This window comes from Microtus pennsylvanicus, chromosome 7, assembly GCF_037038515.1.
Source record: "Microtus pennsylvanicus isolate mMicPen1 chromosome 7, mMicPen1.hap1, whole genome shotgun sequence".
NCBI classification, from domain to species: Eukaryota; Metazoa; Chordata; class Mammalia; order Rodentia; family Cricetidae; genus Microtus; species Microtus pennsylvanicus.
The window spans coordinates 5,628,787-5,649,848 of NC_134585.1; the positions used below are offsets into that span (position 1 = coordinate 5,628,787).

The following is a 21,062-nucleotide window of genomic DNA, read 5'->3' on the forward strand; positions in this document are numbered from 1 at the left end:
CATACTGAGTTCCAGGCTAGCCAGGAACTGTCTTCATTACGAGCCCCTTTCTCAAAACAAACAAACAAACAACAAACAAAAAGTGAGATGCCCAGTCCCCTCCGCTCTCCTGGACAGTGTGTGGCCAGCCTCCACCTCTGGATAGTTGCAGACAGATCTTACCTCTGGATAGTTGCAGGCTGATCTTACCTCTGGATAGTTACAGGCTGATCTTACCTCTGGATAGTTGCAGACAGATCTTACCTCTGGATAGTTGCAGACTGACCTTACCTCTGGATAGTTACAGGCTGATCTTACCTCTGGATAGTTGCAGACAGATCTTACCTCTGGATAGTTACAGGCTGATCTTACCTCTGGATAGTTACAGGCTGATCTTACCTCTGGACACAAAGTAACCAGCTGCTCACTCTCCTGCCACCATGGCTTCCCCACCGTGATGAACTTGGACTGTGAGCCACAATAAACCCTTTTCCCCTAAAGTTGCTTCTGTCAGGTTTCATTTCAGGCTCTTACTGCTGTGGCAAAGAGAAAAGGAATTTAAACAGTCGCTCATCCACCAGCCACATCAGCAACAGAGGCACTAAGAACCTATGATTCCATGTGGAAATTCTAGGCAGAAACTAATTTTGGTCTAAGTGTTGATTTTGCAGCTTAAATCTAAGGAGGCTCATGTGTTTGCACCCTGGCTTTGCCTATAGCAATAACTAGGATCAACCCAACCAATTCTTCACACATCGAGAAACACGGAAGTTATTTGTAGCCACAAGAAAAATGATCTGAAACTTGAGAGTAAGACAAAAAGGTAAGATCCGCCTGCCTCTGCCTCCTGAGTGCTGGGATTAACGGTGTGCGCCCCCACCATCCACCCGGAGGCTTTCTTCTTTTTATTCAGTCCAGGACCCCAGCCCATGGGACATAACACCCACACTTCAGGTGGGTCTCTCTCCTGGCTAACCGTCTCTGGAAAGTCCCTCACAGAAATGCCCAGAGGTGTCTCCCAGGCGACTCTGAATCCAGTCACGTTGATAACAATTAGTCATCCACCTTTCCAAGGACTGAAAAGAACCTGAAATGTGGGCCCTTGAGTGCCAGTGCTGGGCCAGCCTTCCTCCAATGTCAGGCTACAAACCCAGCTGCACTCTCCAGCTGGTGACCCCTGTCTGGAAATGACCTTCCTCATTCCCCAGGCCCCAGGCCTCCTGAGAGGGTTCCACAGCACAGACTCCAAGGCTATCCCCAAGAGCCAGCTTGTCACAGCTGATTGCGTGAGGAACAGAGAGAAAATGACACTCCAAGGAGGCACTGGGTTCCATGATTGACTTATCCAGTTCTCTCCTGCTAAAATAGGAAGGCAGACTCCTTTGAACTTTTGCAAAAAACCTAGAATGTTTTGGAACGTACGGAGAGTCAGTAAAAGTGCTCGTTGGTTTCTGGATCTCTTATGAAAGGCAGAGAGAGTCAATTGCCGTCCCCGTGCTCTGCTTCGGTTTCCCAAAGACCGAAGGGCCCTGGAATGTGGAGTCTGAGCCATAAACGGGGAAGTCCAGGGCGCTTAGATCAAGGTCCTAGCAGAGAAACCAAGCCAAGGATTGGAAAGAACTTGAAATGTTTGAGCCCAGTCTGGTCTATAGAGCAAGTTCCAGGACAGCCTGGTCTACAGAGCAAGTTCCAGGGCAGCCAGAGCTACACAAAGAAACTCTGTCTGGAAAAAAAAAACAACCAACCAAACAAACAAACAAACAAAAATTAAAAAAGAAAAAAAGAAATAATGAACGTAAAAAGTCAGAGGTAGAAACATCTCTCAGATCTATTGACAGAGTGCTGAATTGCCAGGCCTGGTGGCACACTCCAATAATCTAGGCAGCTGGGTGGTAGAGGCAGGGGGACCTCAAATTCAAAACCAGCATGATCTACATAACCAGTCTGGGTAATAGTGAAACCCTCTCTCCAAAAATCAGGGAGAGTTTGGGGACCTCAGTTGGAAGAGTGCTTGTCACACAGGGAATTCGAGGCCAGTCTGTCTTCCCTGGGCTATGAGATCACAAGAACCAGGCCATCTCAGGGTATCTCTCCTGCTCTGTGGGAAGGTTCTAGAAAGCTCTGGAAGCTTAAGCCATCCACACAGTCTCTTCTTGTCTCCAGGGGAACTACCTTGTAAGCCTCCAGCTATAAACGTGCCCTGTAGGAGGTGCCACTAAGAAACGAAACACACACAGCCTTCTGCTGCCCACTAGACCGCTTCCCTCGGGGGCCTGGAAGTTTAGGCTAAACGAGACCTTGTTTAGTCTCAAAACAACAATAACAACAAAACAAACACCCCAAACCCATATAGGTCAGCAAGACCCCAGTACAGACAGCTCCATGCCCTGCAGTCTTCCCGTTCGCACCACACTGCTCGCTCTACCCTCTGTCGGGGAAGCCATGAGTCCTCTAGCCAATGTGAAGGTCACCCAAGGCCAGCTTGGAAGCTGGTGCCCAAGTGAAGCAGAGCCTGGGACAGGCTTCTTCCCTAAGCCTGGACTCATCTTTCATGGCTGAAGACACAAGCAGGGACCCGTAGTTCATGGCCGGGCTTCCAGGCCCCCGAGGGAAGCGGTCTAGTGGGCAGCAGAAGGCTGTGTGTGTTTCGTTTCTTAGTGGCACCTCCTACAGGGCACGTTTATAGCTGGAGGCTTACAAGGTAGTTCCCCTGGAGACAAGAAGAGACTGTGTGGATGGCTTAAGCTTCCAGAGCTTTCTAGAACCTTCCCACAGAGCAGGAGAGATACCCTGAGATGGCCTGGTTCTTGTGATCTCATAGCCCAGGGAAGACAGACTCTCCCTCCTGATTTGATGGCTGTTCCCACGGCACTTTCTTTTGTTTTTAGATGCAGTCTCATGTAGCCCAGGCTAGCCTCTGACTATGTATCTGAGGCTGGACTGGAGTTCTGATCCTCCTGCCTCTGCCTCTGGGGTACTGGAATTACAGGCATCAGCACACAGGTTTATGGGGGGCTGGAGGTTGAACCCAGCACTTTGTGCAAGTGCTTTACCCCCCCCCCCACTGCACACAGCACCCCCAGCCTAGCCTCTTACCGATTATTATTAATATCATCGTAATTGTGCATTTAGGATGTGTATGTGTGAGTCAAGGTGCACGGGTGGAGGTCAGAGGTGAGCTTTCAGGACTTGGTCCTCTCTTTCCACTGTTGGGTATGGAAGTCAGGGCATGGGGCTCGCAGGGCAAGCACTGTAACCAGCTGAGCAATCTCACCAGCCCTTCTTTTGATTTTTTTTTTTTTGAGGTAGTGTCTTGCTGTGTAGCTGAGAGTGGACTTAAATTCATAGCAATCCTCCTGCCTCAGACTCCCAAATGCTGGGATTACAGGCATGGACCAGTATGCTCAGCTAAAAGTAAAAACAAGGGGGAGAGGGAAGGAAGAGGAAGAGCCCAGGAAAACAATATATTTTGAAATAATTACAGAAGATTGTGAGAGAATTCAGCTCCTTCCTAATGGAGGCGTCCTGCTTTTTGTGTTTTTAAAGATCAGAGTGATTGCTCAGCAGTTAGGAGCCTACAGCGCTCATGAGAGCACCCAGGCCTGAATCACAGTGCCCACGTGGTGGCTCACAACCTCCTGCTGCCCCTGGCTTGTGAGGCCACTTGCACCAGCGAGAAAGCTTGCCGCTCACCCCCCTCCCCCGTGTCTGCGCTCCGTGTGCTGGCACCCAGTTACCAAGCTTCGGGCAAGGGAGCTGGAGGTAAAATACACAGACACACACAGACAGAGAGACAGCAACACAGATCATCCTTGAATTCCCCAAGAATGACCCCTTTATTGTGTTCAGGGGCAGATTATATAGAGATAGCCACGCCCCAGCCAAACCCACCAGAAACCACTCTCCTGCCATCAAGAACTCCTGAAGGTCTCGTGCTCAGAGCAGCTGTAGGCACTCAGATCAGGGGATTACAAGAAATTCAGGATCTGGGGTCTCACTGCTCCCAACAAAAGCTCAGAGTCTAAAGAAAGGGAGCTTGCTCTACAAACCTGGTGACCTGAGTTTGAACCCAGAACACACACACAAGTGGAAGAGGAGGTGGGGTGGTGGCGCATGCCTGGTGTTGTCTGAGTTAGGGTTCCTATCACTGTGATAAAACACCATGACCAAATGCAACCTGGGGAACCGGTTCACTGAAATCAGGACAGGAACTCAAACAGGGCAGGAGCCTGGAGGCAGGAGCGGATGCAGACGGATGCAGAGGCCATGGAGGGGAGCTGCTCACTGGTTTGCTCCCTGCGGCTTGCTCAGCTGGCTTTCTTTTTCCATCTTCCTTTTTTTAATTTAAGATTAATTAATTAATTAATTATGGTCAGTGTTCTGCCTGCACCCACCCCTGCAGGTCAGAAGAGGGCACCAGATCTTATTGTAGATGGTTTTGAGCCACCATGTGGGATGCTGGGAATTGAACTCTAGTAAGACCAGTTAGGGCTCTTAACCTCTGAGTCATCTTTCTATCCCCCCATCAGTCTGCTTTCTTATAGAACCCGGGCCACTAGCCCAGGACGACACCACCCATAACAGGCTGGGTCCTTCCCCAGAAATCACTGATTAAGAAAATGCCTACAGGCTTGCCTACAGCCTGATCTGAAGAAGGCATTTTCTCAACTGAGGCTCCCTCCTCTCTGATGACTCTAGTCTTGTGTTAAGTTGACACCTGGAATCCCAGCACTCAGGAGACGGAGGCGGGAGGCTCAGAAGTTCAGGGTCATTCTTGGCTGCAGAGTGAGTTTGGAGCCAGCCTTGGCTACAAGGCATAGCATCTGGGGAGGAGGGGCACAGGCACGTGGGGGCAGGTGCAATAGCAACAAAGTTTCTAAAACCCTGTTACATTTAGCCCCTCCTCCAACAGTTAAGAAACCCTGGGGCTCAGAGTACCCTGAGGTAGGCCTGCACCTGCGCATAGTAGTGGTGCGTGTGCCTGCGTAGTAGTGTTTCCTACTTGACTGTAACTGAATTCACAGGACCCTGCCCTAAGTACAATGAGAGGGTAAGTGTTCAGAAAGTAAAATCATGACCTATAGGCAAATACAAAACCTACTCATGTCAAAGTGGGATGTTTTTTCCCCCTTGTTTGAGCGCTCTATCACCAAGCCACATCCCAAGCCCTCAGAGATTTTATTTAAGGCGTTAATTAGCGTTATACATGGTTCAAAGAGCACTTTAAAAAGTTGGGCAATTTAACAAAGACAGATTAGAGCCAGATTTTTTTTTAACAACCAGTGAAAGTCCAACAGGCCATAAATCTTGGTGTTATCTGTCTCATCTGACAGAAATTTATCTATGATGTTCCTGGACGGAATCTGCACGTTCACACGTGACTGGACCTTAATCAGTTCTGTGAGGTAAATTACCTACACTCTGTGGTCTAGCGCACGGCTTCTAAAATTTTTCCCTTGGCTCCTTTAACCGGAGAAACACTTTACACTATCTGGGAATATAGGCCTATAAAATAGATATATGCATTAAACATTTCTAGAGACACACTAGTAGTCCCAGTCCCAGGGAGGCAGAGAGACGCAGGTCCCCATGGCAGTCAGCCTAGCCATGTGGAGAGCCCCAGAACAGTCTGGGATTCTCAAAAAAGGATGGCTAGTTCTTAGGGACCAATGGCTAAGGTTGTCTGTCCTCCATAAAGATGTGCACACGTGTGTCCGAGTGCTGGCGCCTGCAGAGGTTTGAAGAGAGAGCTGGATCCCGGGAGTTAGGGTTACAGCTATTGCGAGCCGCGTGAGAGCAGTTCAGGCTCTTCGCTATAGAAGCCATCTCTCCTGCCCATAACAGAAAGTTTTAAAACTTTTCTTTTCTTTTTTTGGTTTTTTGAGATGGGTTTTTCTGTGAAGCCTTGGCTTTCCAGGAACTCACTCTGTAGACCAGGCTAGCCTGGAACTCAGAGATCCTCCTGCCTCTGCCTCCGCCTCCCGAGTGCTAGAATTAGGACCACCACTGCCTGACACAGGACAGCAATTTTTAAAATGAAACATTCTAACAGAATACAGTTCGGACATATTGATTGATACTTCCGGGATGAAGAAAGCTGCTAAGAAAATACTAAATGTCTTTGTCTTCCATAGTTGTAACATCATTACAACTTTTTTCTTTCTTCTTTCCCACCCTCCCTTCCCCATTTCTCCCTCCCTCCTTTCTTTCTTCCTTTCTTCCTTCCTTTCTTTCTTTCTTTCTTTCTTTCTTTCTTTCTTTCTTTCCTTTCTTCTTTCTTTCTGGGTTGTGGTGGTGTTCAGACAGTGTCTCTCCATTAGTGTAAACTGTCCTAGAACTCATTACATAGATCCAGCTGGACTCAGACACACAGAGATCACCAGCCTCCGCCTCCAGAGTGCTGGGATCGAAGGTGTGCGCCACTACACCCTGCTCATCATGGTTTTTCTAACAGCAGAAAACTTTGCGTACGAGGTCAATCACTGCAGTTCAAGATGTACTGTGGCCTCAACTCTGAGCCACGGTGTTTTGTTCAGCACACACAATATGCAGATACTGTGTTTAGAGCTGTGGCTACAGTGACATCACATGGTGGAGCGGGGCAAGCTCTGCCAGAAGCATCTCAGATTCTGAATCCGTAATCTTAGTGAAGACAGTGCTTACAACACCCCCTCCTTCAGCCATGCACCCCGAGAGCCACAGCTGTAAAAGCTTGCATGGCCCTTGTCCCTGGGTCATGCTGGAAGAGCATGCTGTGGTGGTTTATAACAAGTGTCCGGTGGCTAGGTGGCCTGATGCTACACATCTGGGATCCCAATGCCCTGGAAGCAGAAGCAGGTGGATCTCTGTGGGTTCGAGGCCAGCCTGGTCTACATAGCAAGTTCCAGGACAGCTATGGTTACATAATAGAGAGACACCATTTCCACTCCCCAAACAAACAAACAAGGTGGCAGATGGCATTCAAAGCCACCCTACCAAGGGCTGGGGCGAACACTTACGTGGAGATTTTGGGTGGCAATAGGGAGGTGACTTGGAGCCTGCTCAGGGCCCTACTGAAGGATGCCTAGTATGGTATGGGAAACTGCCGGGCAGGCCCTGAGTGACCCTCCCCCTGGGAAGAAGGAAAGCAGGGTGGTTGGAGACAGACACCTCCCGTCCTGTGCACAGCCTCTCCTGTCAGAACAGTAGCCAACTGACTCATTCCTTCCTTTCAGGAGGCCAAGTTCAGCTTCCTGGGTAACGAGGAGCCACAGATGATCTTTGACTGGGTAGACACGGAGCACAAGGGCCGCCTGTCGCTGGAAGAATTCAGTTCTGGACTCAGTATGTGTCTGTCCTGGGAGGACCCTGGCGGCTTCTAGCACAGCGTTGGGCTGTGTGACAGGCCAGGGGGCCCTCGCTACATCTGAGAGCTATAGGCTGCTCCCCTAGGACCCTCCCTGGTATTCTCATGTAGAGGATAAAAACTTCCTGGCTTTGATGTGAGACTGTGGGCTGCAACTACCCTACCCCCACCCCAGGAAGTCACTTTCCGAGCTCTGCCCAGGCAACTCCAGGCTCCAGATCCCAGGGGCTATCCACAGAGAGGAGGTGGAGGCACCAGCATTGAGGTAGAGGTGGTATCTAGGAGACAGACCTCCCATCACTTGCCCCTCAGAAGGGACCCAACTCCCCTAATGAGCCTTTCCATGGGGCAGGCATTTCTGGCCTAGAGCAAGAGAGATGGCTTCCTCTCAGAGCCTCAATAAGACTTCTCAGCCTTGAGCAGTCACGTGGCCACTTTGTGTTTTCCTAGGCCACAGGACTTGAAAGTTTAGGGTGTAGGAGACAGCAGAGAGGCCAGGTATCAATTTTCACAGTGTGAGACGGCACATGTTTTGGTGATTGAGAAGCCAAGGAGGGGGGGTAGAGTGGAGGGACGGGCCCAGAGCTGGGGTAGATGGTGCTGTTCAGAGTCCCCAAGTGCCATCTTGAAGAAGCCAGTCTGTGGATCCCCCCCCCCCTACTTTCTGGGATCACAGAGCAAGCACACCACACAGATCCTGCCAGCCTCTGGAGCTCACTCACGACCATCTGCCTCTCTGCCATACCAGCCTTGTTTCTCACTCGGGCCTGTATGTGGGGTTCTCTCTGCCCAAAGGGTCCTCCTCTGGAAACCCGCTCTGGGTCCTGCTTACAGGTCACATCTCAATGTCCCTGCCATCACCTCAGGACACTCCCAGGCTCCCCTTCTCACAAAGCCCCACCCCCATCCCTGTGGAAATCATTGCTATTGGTTTCATTTTGTTTTTTGAAATGAGGCCTCATTGTATAGCCTTGGCTGGTTTAGAACTCCCTATGTAGACGAGGTTAGCCTTGAACTCACAGAAATTCTCCTGCCTCTGTCTCCTGGGTTCTAGTTTATTTTTTGAAGTTACTTAAATTTGTTTTATGAAAAAGAAGAAGAGAAAGGGCCTGGAAGATGGCTTAGTGGGTAGGGGCAATTGCTGCCAAGTCTGATGATTTGAGTTCAATCTCAGAACCCACTCGGTAGGAGAGAACCAACTCCTGAAAATTGTCCTCTGACCTCCACATGCATGCTGTGATACATGTGTGTGCTTGCGTGTGCACACACACACGCACACACACACACATGGGAGGAGACTTAGCCTCTTCAACCGTTGAGCTACAATGTCAGCTCCCCAAGGCCTGAGATTTGGGTGTGAATGCTGTCACCAATTTGCAGCGAAAGCTCAATGAAATCCTTCCTGAGTGGGTGAAAACCCTGTTAGCTACCCTGGAGCTGCTGTGTGACTCCCAGAGAGTGTCTAGGCATCTCTGGACCTCCGATGACATGTGAAGAGGGCACTCCCACTTCACGAGACTCCCAAAGCTGACATAAGGCGTGCATGAATGTGTCCCAGTGTAAATGTGGGGTGGGGTTCAAGGGAAGTCAGAGCCTCATCACCCCTTTGTTCCCCTCTGCCCCTCTAGAAAATGTCTTTGGCTTCAGCCCCAGGACCCACAGGCTTCGCAGAAAACGACCGGTGCCCTCTCAACGAGCATCTGGGGCCTTCAGCTTGCCTGCCCTCGAGGAGGCCGATGCCAAGGAGAAGGAGGCCTTCCTGGCCCTTGTAGGGCAAATGGGGACCGGCCACTCCCTTTCTGAGTAAGGCCCTGACTGTTGGTAGGGGTGAGGGCTCAGGGTAGGGCTGGGTGCAGACCCCAGCTTGGCCACTTGATAGTGTGTGACCTCTGACCTCTGTTCCTTGCTGCAGAGGGTCCCCTCTCTCCACAATCCCTAGAAAGATCAGCCAGCTGAATCATCACCTCTGAGAGGGACCTGGAGACTCCCAAAGGGTCCCTCAGTGGGATGACTTCAGACATGGTGGTGGGCTGGGCTGGGTGGGTTTGGAGACAGGAGGTCAGTTCCTGCTGGGCGGGCATCTTGGGCTCAGGCTCTGAGTGTATGTGGGTTGCCTTATGTGCTGAGAAAAGTGGCCCTTCCAGAGTTGCCATAGCCTCGAGGCCTGCTGGAGCCAGCCAGGGACTCCCCCTTAGTGGCTCTCCCCACTTGCTCCTCCACCCACAGGCTTCTGAAGGATAAGATTGCTCCCATCTGGTTCAGAGGGTGGGGTTGCTGCAGTGGGACAGGCTGGGAGGGACCTGGGTGTAGGCTGGCGGAGCAGGTGAGGCAGGGAGCCATTTACCCACTTGGCAGCTTGGCCCTGCTCCCTCACCCTCTGGGCCTCTGTCTTCATGACTTAATTAAGTCCATGCGAAAGTAGTATGTACTGAGTGCCAACCGTGGGCAGGGCCCCAGGCTGGCACTCACACTTGGCATGTCTCTCATTCCCCAAACAATCTTGCTTGGCAAGTATCGGCCTTTGTATTTTCCCAGTGAGCACAGGGAGGGTAAAGGCAGAAACCACACAGCTCCAGAGTGGGAGAAGAGAGGAGATGGAAGCCTTGAGCTGTCCTGAGTCTACCCCGCCCTACCCCCACTAACCACTGACTCACAGGGAAACAAGTGGTGGTGGGGGGGGGTGTTCAGGAAGGGCCAGCTCACATACGGAAATGTCCCAGGAGGAGGTGGCACTTACTTGAGTTAAGCTTTGTAGTATTTTGTTCCAGGTCCTCAAGTCCCTGGGAGGACCAGGGGGGAGGATACAGTAGAATATGCTTGCCTAACATATGTGAACCCATACATGGGTTCCCTCCCCAGCACCACACAAAACAGGACACAGTAATCCCAGCCTTTGGAAGGTGGCAGCAGGAAAATCAGGAGTTCATGGTCATCCTTTGCTGCATAGCAAGTTGGAAGTTAAGCTGGGCTATAGAAGCCCTCTACTTCCTGGCCCTCTTGGATCTAATCTCTGGAGGTTCCTGTACTCCAGGCAGGCTGAGATCTGGAGGCTGTGGGGGGAGCTGCAGCAGGAGGAGCCCCAACTGGCAGGCAATTTGGAGGGCTTCCTGGCCAAGATGAGCAGCCGTCTGCAGGAGGCTCGGGCTGACCGGGAGGCCCTGGAGTGGACACTGAGAAAGTGAGTGAGGATGTAGCAGGTGTTCCTGGCACACTGTGGAATCCTAGATGAGTTTCTGCTCCTTTCTGGAGTGTCTGGGTAGGCAGAGGCAGTTTGAAGAGGAAGAAACTTTAGGGGCCTGGTTCGTGACCCTGTAACTGTCTGGGTCACAGACCTGGCCTGAGTCACGGGGCAGGGATGGTGACTGACGGTGGTGGGGGTATAGAGTTGGGACAATGAGGACCACAGATAGGGTGGGGGGTGGGGATATCGACAGAGGTACAACCAGTGTCATAGACCCAGGGTGACCTGATAGGGGCCGAGACCACTGAGGGCAAGCGAGGTAGAAGGGCCCCAGGCAGAGTTCCTGAGGGGCTGTCTGGTGCCACCTCTTGTCACTGCAGGCAAGACTCTGATCATCTCCACAAGGTGAGACAGCTCTATGAGGAGACGGAGGAGCAGATCCGCAGGGAGAAGCAGCAGCTGCAGGCCCAGGTGAGTGCCTTGGCCCTGCATCTCCAGGCTAAGTAGTGGCTGAGAATTAGCAGGGCAGCAGAGGCCACTGGGAGCACCCCCCTACCCCCCACCCTGCAGATCTGCTCCCCAGAGAGATGGGGTGGGCCTGTGTTCTGTCTCTGCGAGATATCAACGTTCCCCAGGACTTCAGTGTCCTTGTGAGAGTTTAGACATCCCAAACTCCTCTTTGTGGACACCTTTCGGCCCTTGAGCCCCAGGCCATGGTTGAGGTGAGGTGGGGCAATCCAGCCCAGCCTAGCTGGCTCCGGAGTCTGCAGAGCAGGGCTGACCCGTTTTCTCTGCAGAGCGACTCCCGGGGCATGGCCCTCAGCACCCACATGCAAGAGGTTCTGGAGGCCAAGGAGCAAGAGGTTCAACGGCTGGCAGAGGGCCAGAGAGAGGTGGGTACGGGCCTTCTGGGGAGCCCAGACCCCAGACAACCTTCTCACTGTTCCCAGCTGAACAGGTCCCCTGAAGCCACAGGCAGCCAAGAACTGCTGGCTTCTCCCTGCCAGAGCAGGACTCCCTGCCCAGGGCTCTGGGGACACTGCCATGGTTCAGATCAGGTCCCATAAAGAGCCAGGCAGGCCCAGGGAAATGAGCCTGAAACTTACCCTAGCCTCAGGTTTCCAGCATCCTTGAGAAGGAGGTGCCTGTCTTGGTGGCATTTCCCAGGCCTCACGTGTCAAATGAGATTGTGTATGGAGACGCCTGGAAAAGGAGACGCTTTGGAAGGCTGGGTATGGTGGCGCTCGCCCGCAACCCCAGCTCTTGGAGGTGGAAGTAAGAGAATCAGGAGTTCAAGACTAGCCTGGGCCATGTGAGACCCAGAAGGGGGCGAGTAGGGAGAAAGAATGGAAAGTTCTGGACTCCAAGAGCTCACAAGGGCTCCACTGTCATCTGAGCAACCTTGGTTCTTAATGTCAGCACCTGCTGGGGGTGGGGAGGCCGAGGACTCTACAGCCGCTATAGAGGCTGTGCTTTTGTTCCATGGGACCTTGTTTGCTGTTGGAATCTTGTGTGTCAGTGTTGGGTCAGAAGCCCCTGCAGTCCAGATGGAGTCAGGAACAGTGGCAGCTGCAGGGCTTGTGTGTGGGGGTGATGAGGATCTCCCGTCCTCTGACCATGGTTCCCTCCCCACTGTCCTCACTGTGTGGGGGTAGAAAGCAGATAATTGGATGCTGAAAAGTGACCTCCCCTCCGATCATCACGGGTCTGCAGGAGCTGAGCAGTGGGGGCCACGGGACAGGGGGCAGGGTGTCCTTGCCACCCCAGAGGGCAGTGGCAACCCTCTCCTCTCCCCACCCCTCACAGCTGGAGGCTCAGCTCCTCCACCTCAGCAGCTCTCAGCAGGAGGCCAGCTGGGAGAACCTGCAGCTGAGGGAGGCTGAGCGAGACCTGGCTGGGCAACTGGAAGAGGTGCGGGGACAGCTGCAGGTGACAAGGGGCCATCTGAACACTGCCAGGGGCCGAGTGTCCTGGCAGATAGAGGAAGAGCCAAGGCAAGTAGCAGCCCTCTCTGGACTCAGGTAGAGAGCAGTGGCTTCTGGAAGCCAGGAGAGGCTGTTCTTCATGGAGCTGGTTAAATCTCAGTACACACACACACATACATACACACAATCAATCACACACGTATACATACACAGTCACACACACAAACACGCACACACACACATACATACACAATCACACACACAACCACATACAGTCACATACATACATAGCCACACACATGTCACACACACACACACAGCTCCTAGGCAGGTACTCACCCTGTTTGTAACAACTCAGAGGCAGAAGGCTTGCCAGGTCAGGGCAGGCTTCCTGCAGGGGGTGAAGTTTCATGCAAATTTTGAGGTGCAGAATGGGATGGGGGGACTTTCAGTCAGCCCTGGAAGAGAGCTAACCACAGGAAAAGTTATGCTATTAGGATTTGGGGGATACCACTAACTCCCACTTCCCTAGCCTTCACTTCCCCCGCTTTCTTTCCAGTGTCCCCAGAGAAAACGAGAAGGCCCCAGACCCCCAGGCTGTCCCCACTGAGGAGGCTCCATTGCCTGAGCTGTTTGGGGACAATGACGACTGGAACCAGCTCCTGAGCAGCTTTGGAGACCATTCCCACAGAGCCCTGCAGCTTTGCTGGAGCCCACCCCCAACCCCAAGTGGCACCTCAGGCCCCCAGACTCCCCGAATTGTTAGGCAGATCTCTATCTCCCAGATGCCAGCTTTACAGTTTACTCAGGCGTCAACCTCAGATCCAGACCCAAGTCCCAGAAGCCCTGCCGGGGTGCCTGCCGGTGCCAAAGACAGGCAAGGGGTGGCAGACCCCGAGGGACAGGATGGACAGGATGGCAGTTCTGAGCAGCCTGTGGACACCCCTGGCCTGGAAGCTGGATCCAAGTCCCCCTTTCCCTGGAGCCTGCCAGCAGCCCAGGCTGAGGAGTCTGGGAGTGTGGGGGCAGAGGCTTTCAGAGTGCTGCTGGCTCCTGAGGCTGAGCCCCCTCCTCAGGGCCCCTCTCCGCCTCCTCAGTCTCCTGCTGGGTCCAGAAAACAGTCCCAGGCCCCAGATCTCAGTGACAAGAGCCTTTGGCCTGAACCTGATCCAGCTAAGCTGCCCATGGAAAAAGAGGTCTTGAGAGAGAACCTGAAGGACCTGGGCTTAGAGTCCCAGGGTGCCACGGCCCTCCCCGAGGGGGCTGCAGAGCCCTCCCTCAGCCTGGAGCCTGTGAGCCAGGTACCCACAGAGATGCCAGTGCATGGTGAGGCACACCTGGCCAGGCAGGAGGGTCATCCTAGGGACTTCCAAGAAGCCCCTGGCCAGGTCCTTAAGCTGGATAGCCTGTCCACTCACCTTCTCCAGAGTCCCCAAGTGCAGCACAGGCCAAAGGAAGGAAACTCAGGAGAGGGAGGCCAGGAGGACCCGAGGCCAGAACAGGAGGCTCACTGCCTTGAAGCCAGGAACCCAGAATCTCCCCAACAAGATGATCCCCTGTCTGACACATCACAGGTTCCTGCTGAGACAGAAGTCCCTTCTTCTGGCAAAATATCTCCTCTAAGAGGCTCTCCCCTCATGGGGCTTGGGGCTGGGCTTGCAGTGGGAGCCCCAGAGACCACACAAGCCCTCCTAACCTTGGCTGAACCAGAAGCCCAGCCCAGGTCCATATCCATACCTATTCAGGTGGAGAGCAAGCCGGACATCTCACAGCCCACGGAGCCAGGGCTACCGAGCAGGCCGGAGGACCCAGGAACAGACTCAGGGGAGGCCAAACTGACTTTCCCCGGGGACCTCACTGCTGGCAAGCCTCAGGCTGACCCTGACTACCTCTACCATGTCATCTTCTTGGGGGACTCCAACGTGGGCAAGACCTCATTTCTACACCTGTTACACCACGATGCCTTTGCCACCGGGCTGACAGCCACTGTAGGTAAGGCCCCTTGGGGAACTAGCACTGGAGGGAAGGTCCTGGGCCAGGGCCAGCAAGCTAGAGCAGTCCCTAAGGAAGCCATCCCAGACATGGCAGATTCTGCCTTGGCCACGGGCCTTCATGAGGCATTATTTTATATGGGCATAATCTTAGCATTTCACTAATCGTCTCTAATTACAGGTAATTTGCTTTCCCTACACTGATCTGGCTAGCTTGTAAGGTAACAAAGGAGCAAACTGTGCAATTTAGGTCCTGGTGTTAGTGGAGGGTGCAGACAGGCCAGTCTCCGCCCACGTGGTAGGCAGTTCCCTACAGAGCCCAGGCATGTTCACAACATGCCCCAGCTCTACCTGCATGCCCTGGCAGGAAGTCACAAGGTGGGTATCTTACATACAATATATCCCAAGTGTGGCAAGTTAGGACCCTCAGGTGCCTGGGTTCAAATTCAAGCTCTGCCACTCACTAGGGCCGTGAACTTGGACACCTTGTGAGCCTCCTGTGTCAGCTTTGTATCACAAAACCCGGAGGCAGTGGGGGGGGGTGAAGAGAGAGGGAGAGAGAGAGAGAGAGAGAGGGAGGGAGAGAGAGAGGGAGGGAGAGAGGGAGGGAGGGAGAGAGAGAGAGAGAGAGAGAGAGAGAGAGAGGGAGAGAGAGAGAGAGAGAGGGAGGGAGAGAGAGAGGGAGGGAGAGAGGGAGGGAGGGAGAGAGAGAGAGAGAGAGAGGGAGAGAGGGAGAGAGGGAGAGAGGGAGAGAGGGAGAGAGGGAGAGGCTGAGGCTGTTGGTCCTATTGCCTCTGGTCTGCAGCAAAGCAGTGTATTATGGCGGGAGACCATGCTGGAGCCAAACTGCTCATGGTGCTGCAGGAGAGAGAGGGAGAGGGAGAGAGACAGAGAGAGAAAGAGACAGAAAGAGAGAGAGAAAAAGAGGGTGAGAGGCAGGTGAAATGGGTTTGATCTCAGCATCGCAGAAGCAGAGCGCTCAGGAGGCAGAGACGAGATGGGGGAGCAGAAGTTCAAGGCTATCTTTGGCTGCCTAGCAAACTTGAGGTCAGCCTGGGCTACATGAGACCCTATAGAGATGGGTGGGAGTTGGGGGCAGAGAAGAGGAAGCCAGGGTCCTGCGATCCACTTTGACGGACTAATGACTAGATTGCCTAATGACAGAAGAGGTCAGTGCCGGCCGGGCCTCATCTTTGTTTTTTGTTTTTTTTTTTCCTTTCTTTTTCTTTTTTTGGAGACAAGGATTTCTCCATGTAGCCCTGGCTGTTGTTCTAGAACTCACTAGACCAGCTTGGCCTTGAACTCTCACAGATCTGCCTGCCTCTGCCTCCCAGGTGCTCTCACCTCTTTTTTTAAACAATTTGTGTGTGTGCATGTGTGTGTGTGGTGGGTGTTCTGCCTGAACCACGTGGAAGCCTGATGCCCTCAGAGGTCAGAAGAGGGAGGTGTCAGACCACCTTCAACTGGAGTGACAGACGGTTGTGAGTTGGGAACTGAGCCCGTGTCCTCCGAGCAGCCACTGATCCTAACAGTGGGTGCCATCTCTCCAGCCCTCGGGCCTCTCTTAGTTCTTCTGCCTCCCGATGGCACCAGGCTGGGCACCAAGCCATAACTCCACGGACTTCCCAGGGAGACAGTCCAGGTCCAGCTCCCTTTGAGTCCCTCTGATAGTGGGGATGGGAACAGACCCCACTTCCAGCAGTGGCTGCAAGTTCCCACACGCCAGGAACAATTCCTGGCGTGTGTGATACCGTGGTTCCTGTATTATAAGTAAATATTTGAGCATGCTAATTCAGTGGCTCCTGTAAGAGGGACAAAGGTGGAGCGGTGTGTCTCCGTGTTAGTCCAGGGTACAGGCCAATTAAGAGTCAGTGCCAAGCAGATGTCTTAACACCACCCTGTCGTAAGAGAGGCCTAGAGCAGGCCCTAGGGTTTCTCTGCCCAAGAATTCTTACCAGGAGTCCTACCTTGACCTCAGAGGGAGGAAGGATTTAGCAGCCCACCCCTAAGGGAAGACAGGGCAGGAATTCAAGGCGGGAACCTGAAGAACTGCTACTCACTCACTGGCTTATGGCCAGTAACTTTCTTACATAGCCAGGCCCACCTGCCCACCACCTAATGACACCTGTGGGGGGCTGGGCCCTTCCACGTTGATTTCTATTTGTTTATTTATTCATTTTTGAGACAGGGTTTCTCTGTGTAACAGACTTGGCTGTCCTGGAACTTGCTTTGTAGACCAGGCTGGCCTTGAACTCAGAGATCCCCACCTGCCTCTGCCTTCTGAGTGCTGGGGTTAAAGACTTGCGCCTCGACCACCCGGCACTCCCACACTGATTTTCCAGACACTGTAAGACTTACAGACATGGCCTGTCTGATGGCGGCAGTTCTTCAGTTGGGGTTCGCTCTTCGCAGGTGACTCCAGCTTGTTTTATTGTTGACAGTAGAAACCATCTAGGACACCATGTTAAAGACCCAGTGTCCTTGAAAAAGAGGGGCCCACAGCAGACCTGAGCTACTGTAAAGTGAGCCACAGGGCTACATGACCACCATCATTAACACCTAAGCCGCTGTGTGTCTGCTGAGAGCCCACATGTTCCTGGCATCTCTGCTCTCCTTGTCTTGGTTCCCGTGGCTGTGAAGACCACCGTGACCAAAGCAACTTAGGGCACAAAGGGTTTGTTTAGTTTGCATTTCGACGTACGGTCCAGCTGGACGCCTTACATTTAGTCGAGAGAACCGTGAGTCAATACATTTCTGCTGGGGCTCAGCTCACCGTCTCTCTTTTTCACTGAGCCCAGGGCCCCAGCCTGTGAAACGGTTTCCGCCCGCATTCAGGGAGGGTCTTCTCATCTCAACCCAAGTAAGAACATCCCTCATAGGCAAGCCTACAGGTCAGCCTATTCTAGACAGTTCCCCACAGAGACTGCACTGCCATGTGATTCTACATTGTGTCAAGTCGACATTCGAAACCACCCACCCCACCCCGTTCTTACTATGTGGCAGAGAGATCTGCCTGCCTCTGGGAATGGGCTGGAGACAAGGGTTCCTTCTGCGACCTCCCCTCGGGTGAAGCTGGGACTCTTGACTTTGCCACAGGGAAGAGGAGGAGGAGGCAATGTGAATCCGAGTCTGAATTTATTGAGTTTGGATAGAGTTAAACTTTGGTGTTAAAGGACAGTTGCTCACAGGGAAGGGTGTAAGACACATACAATGTGCTCCAGAGATCTTTGTCCCCACCACCCCAGGCTGGGTTTATAGCATGTTTTTTGCGTGCGTGTGTGTGTGTGTGTGTATGTGTGTGCACATGGAGACACACGTCTGACTTTGGGAAACATCTTCTGTTGCTCTTCTGCCTTATTCACTGAAGCGGTCTCTCTCAATTAAACCCCCAAACTTGCCAATATGGCTGGTCTCTACATGGTCTGGTCTCGACACCATCTTGCTCCAGGATTGTGGTCTCTGCCTTCTGAGACTGCGTTGGCAGACAGGCTGCCACGCCCACCCAGCATGTATGTGGGTTTCTGGGTATCTGGTCTCCAGTCTTCAGGCTAGCATGACAAGTGCTGAAGCCTTGAGCCATTTCCCCTGCCCCATAATGCCCTGGCTATGTCATTTCCACACAACTCGATGGCACTGATTCAGACAAAGAGCGGGTTAGCACCTTTAACCAGCAGGTGTCCACCCTCTATTCTAGCCCCTCTCCAAAAGCCAGAACTCCTGCCCAGTGTATTTAAGGGCAGTGGGTGGAGACAGCGATTTCCTGTGTGATTCTCAATAGGGTCCCTACCGGTGGCCAAGAACTGAGTTCTAGTTACGTTTTTGCCCTCACTTGGCCCTAAGGTTTAAGCTCAGGGGTCCCACTTCCAAAGCTTAGGCCCTACCTGGGAAGGCTTGTCTCCTGTGTGTCCAGCTCTTCTCTTGATTGTTGTGAAATGTGGACTGCCCCCTTGAACCAGTAGTGCCCGACAAAGACCAATCTTCGCCTCTCTGGTGGTTTATGTGGCTTAGCTGAACAGAGTTTTGGGGCTCACAGGATGGGTTACCAGGGGACAGAAATCAAGGAGGGGAGGTGCAGGAATGGCTGAGAGCTGTTGCTGGGTGGCCTGGTGGGCGTGTCTCTGAATGTGACAGTCTCTGGATCCTGCAGCCCTGGGCTCCCAACAGCCTCAGGAAGGGGCTGTAGAGAAAAATCGCTTGCTACTCAGGAGCCGCCTTGCTCGTGGGCAGGGTCAGTCTTCGGGGAGACCAGGGGGCTGTGTGAACCACCACCAGGGGGCAGCAGCATGTACTTACAGGGGTCACCACAGAAACCTCTTGCCTAAACTGTGGGTGTCAGGAGCTGCTGCCAGGCTGCAGTGGGCTCCATAGAGGGTAGGTGGGGACAGGGACAGAGCACTCCCTCCCATTTTTAAAAAAGACTTATTTAATCATTTTTTGAGTGCAGCCTATGGAGGCTGGAGAGTTGTTCAGTACCCTAGAACTGGGGTTACAGCTGCTCGTGAGCTGCCTCATGTGGGTGCCAGGGCCTGAACTCATGTCCTCTGCAATAGCAGTAAGGACTCTTTAACTGCTGAGCCATCCAGAGGGCTTCTTTGGCAGGTGGGGGTTGGCTCGAAGGAGCATAAAATCTCATTATCAGCCCCACCCCTTATCCCAGGGTCTAACTGGGTCTGTGGCTGGGACAACAGGGAAGGGTAGGGCTATGGGACTCAGCCTATGGAGGGACTCAGCCACGCTGGTTACCTGGCGAATCCTCGCACAGAGCCTTTAACCACAATAGAGGCTCAAAGACAGAAGTCGACTGAGCCAGAGTCCCAGAGCATACAGCGTGGTCCCATGGGTCCTTTGCCCACCTTGGGAAGGTTGCTTGGAGAGCAGAGAGGAGCCCAGCGTGTGGCCCCATCCTTCTAAGGCTGGGGTTGGGAGTGGACACACACCTGGGGCATCTGGGACTGGCTGCCCTGGGCGGAGAGTAAAAGGCCTCTTTTCTCCTGTGTGGCCTAGGAGTGGATTTTCGTGTCAAACGCCTGACGGTAGACAACAAGAACTTTGCACTCCAGCTGTGGGACACAGCTGGGCAAGAGAGGTATGGAGACTGTTCCAGGCAATGGCCAGGGACCGGGGCTGTGCTCGGAGTGTGGGAGGAAAGGGGGGGCATACAACCGGGGTGACAGAACACAAGGTTTACCCACCGAAGCGATGAGTTACAAGATTCAGGGAATCAAGAAGGGGGGACTGGGAGCTCAGGTGCCCCCACTCTGCACTGTCCTAGGTGGGGGTGGGGGGTGGGGTGGTGGTCAGTCTCCCCTGACCAACCTTCTCAACAGCAGGCCTTCCACCTAACACACCGACCACAGGAAGGGGAACTTTAAAGGCACGCAGGTTCAACTCTGCAATCCAGTTCTGGCATCGTATTCTAGAAATAAACTCATCCACAGAGCAGAGACCCAACTACTCAAGGCTTCATTGCAGATCTCACAAAACACAGGAGGCCCAAATGACCCCAAATACATCAAATCCACCCCTAGGGTAGGACAGTGGCATGTGGGGGTGTCCCCAGACGCTGGTGGTCTCACACAGACCCGTTGAGCAGGTACCACAGCCTCACTAGACAGCTGCTTCACAAGGCGGACGGGGTGGTGCTCATGTATGACGTCACCTCCCGAGAGAGCTTCAGCCACGTGCGTTACTGGCTCGACTGTCTGCAGGTGAGTGAATTCCAGGCTGCAGTCTGGCCCCAGGTTTTGGAGTTAAGAGGAATCTTGGAATCTGCCCACACACCTTCCTCTTTCTCCCAGCCATTACGAGTGACACTATCTGCTGAGGGATGTGTGGGTAGATGAACTAGGAGCCCGTAGCACAGAGAAAGCAAGACCACACAGTTCTGCCCCCAAAGCTCACACATCCTGCGAGCAGCTCTTTTCTATAATAGCACTTCCGCCTGGGATGTCTCCTAGGCGGGAGTTCTGTAGTAGGTTGATGTTACGCTCTTTGGACTCTTTGGGGGGCCCACCACCCACCTCCCAAATGAATCACACACCGAGTCTTGTTACTTATAAACGTCTGACCTTAGCTTGACTTGTTTCTTGCCCGCTTTTCTTAACTTATATTATCCTGTCTACCCTTTGGCCTCTGTGCTCTTCCCGTTCTCTTACTTAAATCTTATTCTGTGGCTTGCTGTGTAGCTGGCTGCCCTCATGTCCTCCTCGGGCTAGTACTCCTCCCAACCCCTTCTCCCAGTTTTCTCCTGTTCATCCTCTCTGCCTGCCAGCCCCATCTAGCCTTGTTCCTGCCTCACATTGGCCGTTCAGATCTTTATTAGACCATCAGGTGTTTGAGACAGGCAAAGTATCACAGCTTCACAGAGTTAAACAAATGCAGCATAAACAAAAGAAACACAGCTTAAAACAATATTCCCCTAATGGCATATGCTTTTGATCCCAGCACTTGGGAGGCAGAGGCAGGCAGATGTCTGTGAATTCGAGGTCAGTCTGGTCTACAGAGCGAGTGCCAGGACAGGCTCCAAAGCTACACAGAGAAACCCTGAAAAAAAAAACCCAACAAATTTCCATTAACAATGTCTAGCTCTGTGTCCCATGTAACTAAACTTTATGCTGGAATTCTGTAGGGCATGAGCCCAA

The 21,062-nt window shown here is 52.9% G+C and overlaps 1 protein-coding gene across 3 annotated transcripts in view; it reads left to right on the plus strand.

Annotated features, from left to right (window-relative positions):
• The window catches only part of Rab44 (RAB44, member RAS oncogene family), a 33,823-nt gene that overhangs the window by 8,680 nt on the left and 4,081 nt on the right, over window positions 1-21,062 (plus strand). Inside the window, exons 3-11 of one of the 3 annotated variants that reach the window (XM_075979723.1) lie at window positions 7,194-7,302; window positions 8,953-9,127; window positions 10,356-10,502; window positions 10,886-10,976; window positions 11,303-11,398; window positions 12,312-12,499; window positions 12,990-14,422; window positions 19,426-19,507; window positions 20,015-20,129. In XM_075979723.1, the coding sequence (XP_075835838.1) occupies window positions 7,194-7,302; window positions 8,953-9,127; window positions 10,356-10,502; window positions 10,886-10,976; window positions 11,303-11,398; window positions 12,312-12,499; window positions 12,990-14,422; window positions 19,426-19,507; window positions 20,015-20,129 (2,436 nt within the window). The remainder of the gene's footprint in view (window positions 1-7,193; window positions 7,303-8,952; window positions 9,128-10,355; window positions 10,503-10,885; window positions 10,977-11,302; window positions 11,399-12,311; window positions 12,500-12,989; window positions 14,423-19,425; window positions 19,508-20,014; window positions 20,130-21,062) is intronic. The other 2 variants (XM_075979724.1, XM_075979725.1) reach the window with 2 other exon arrangements.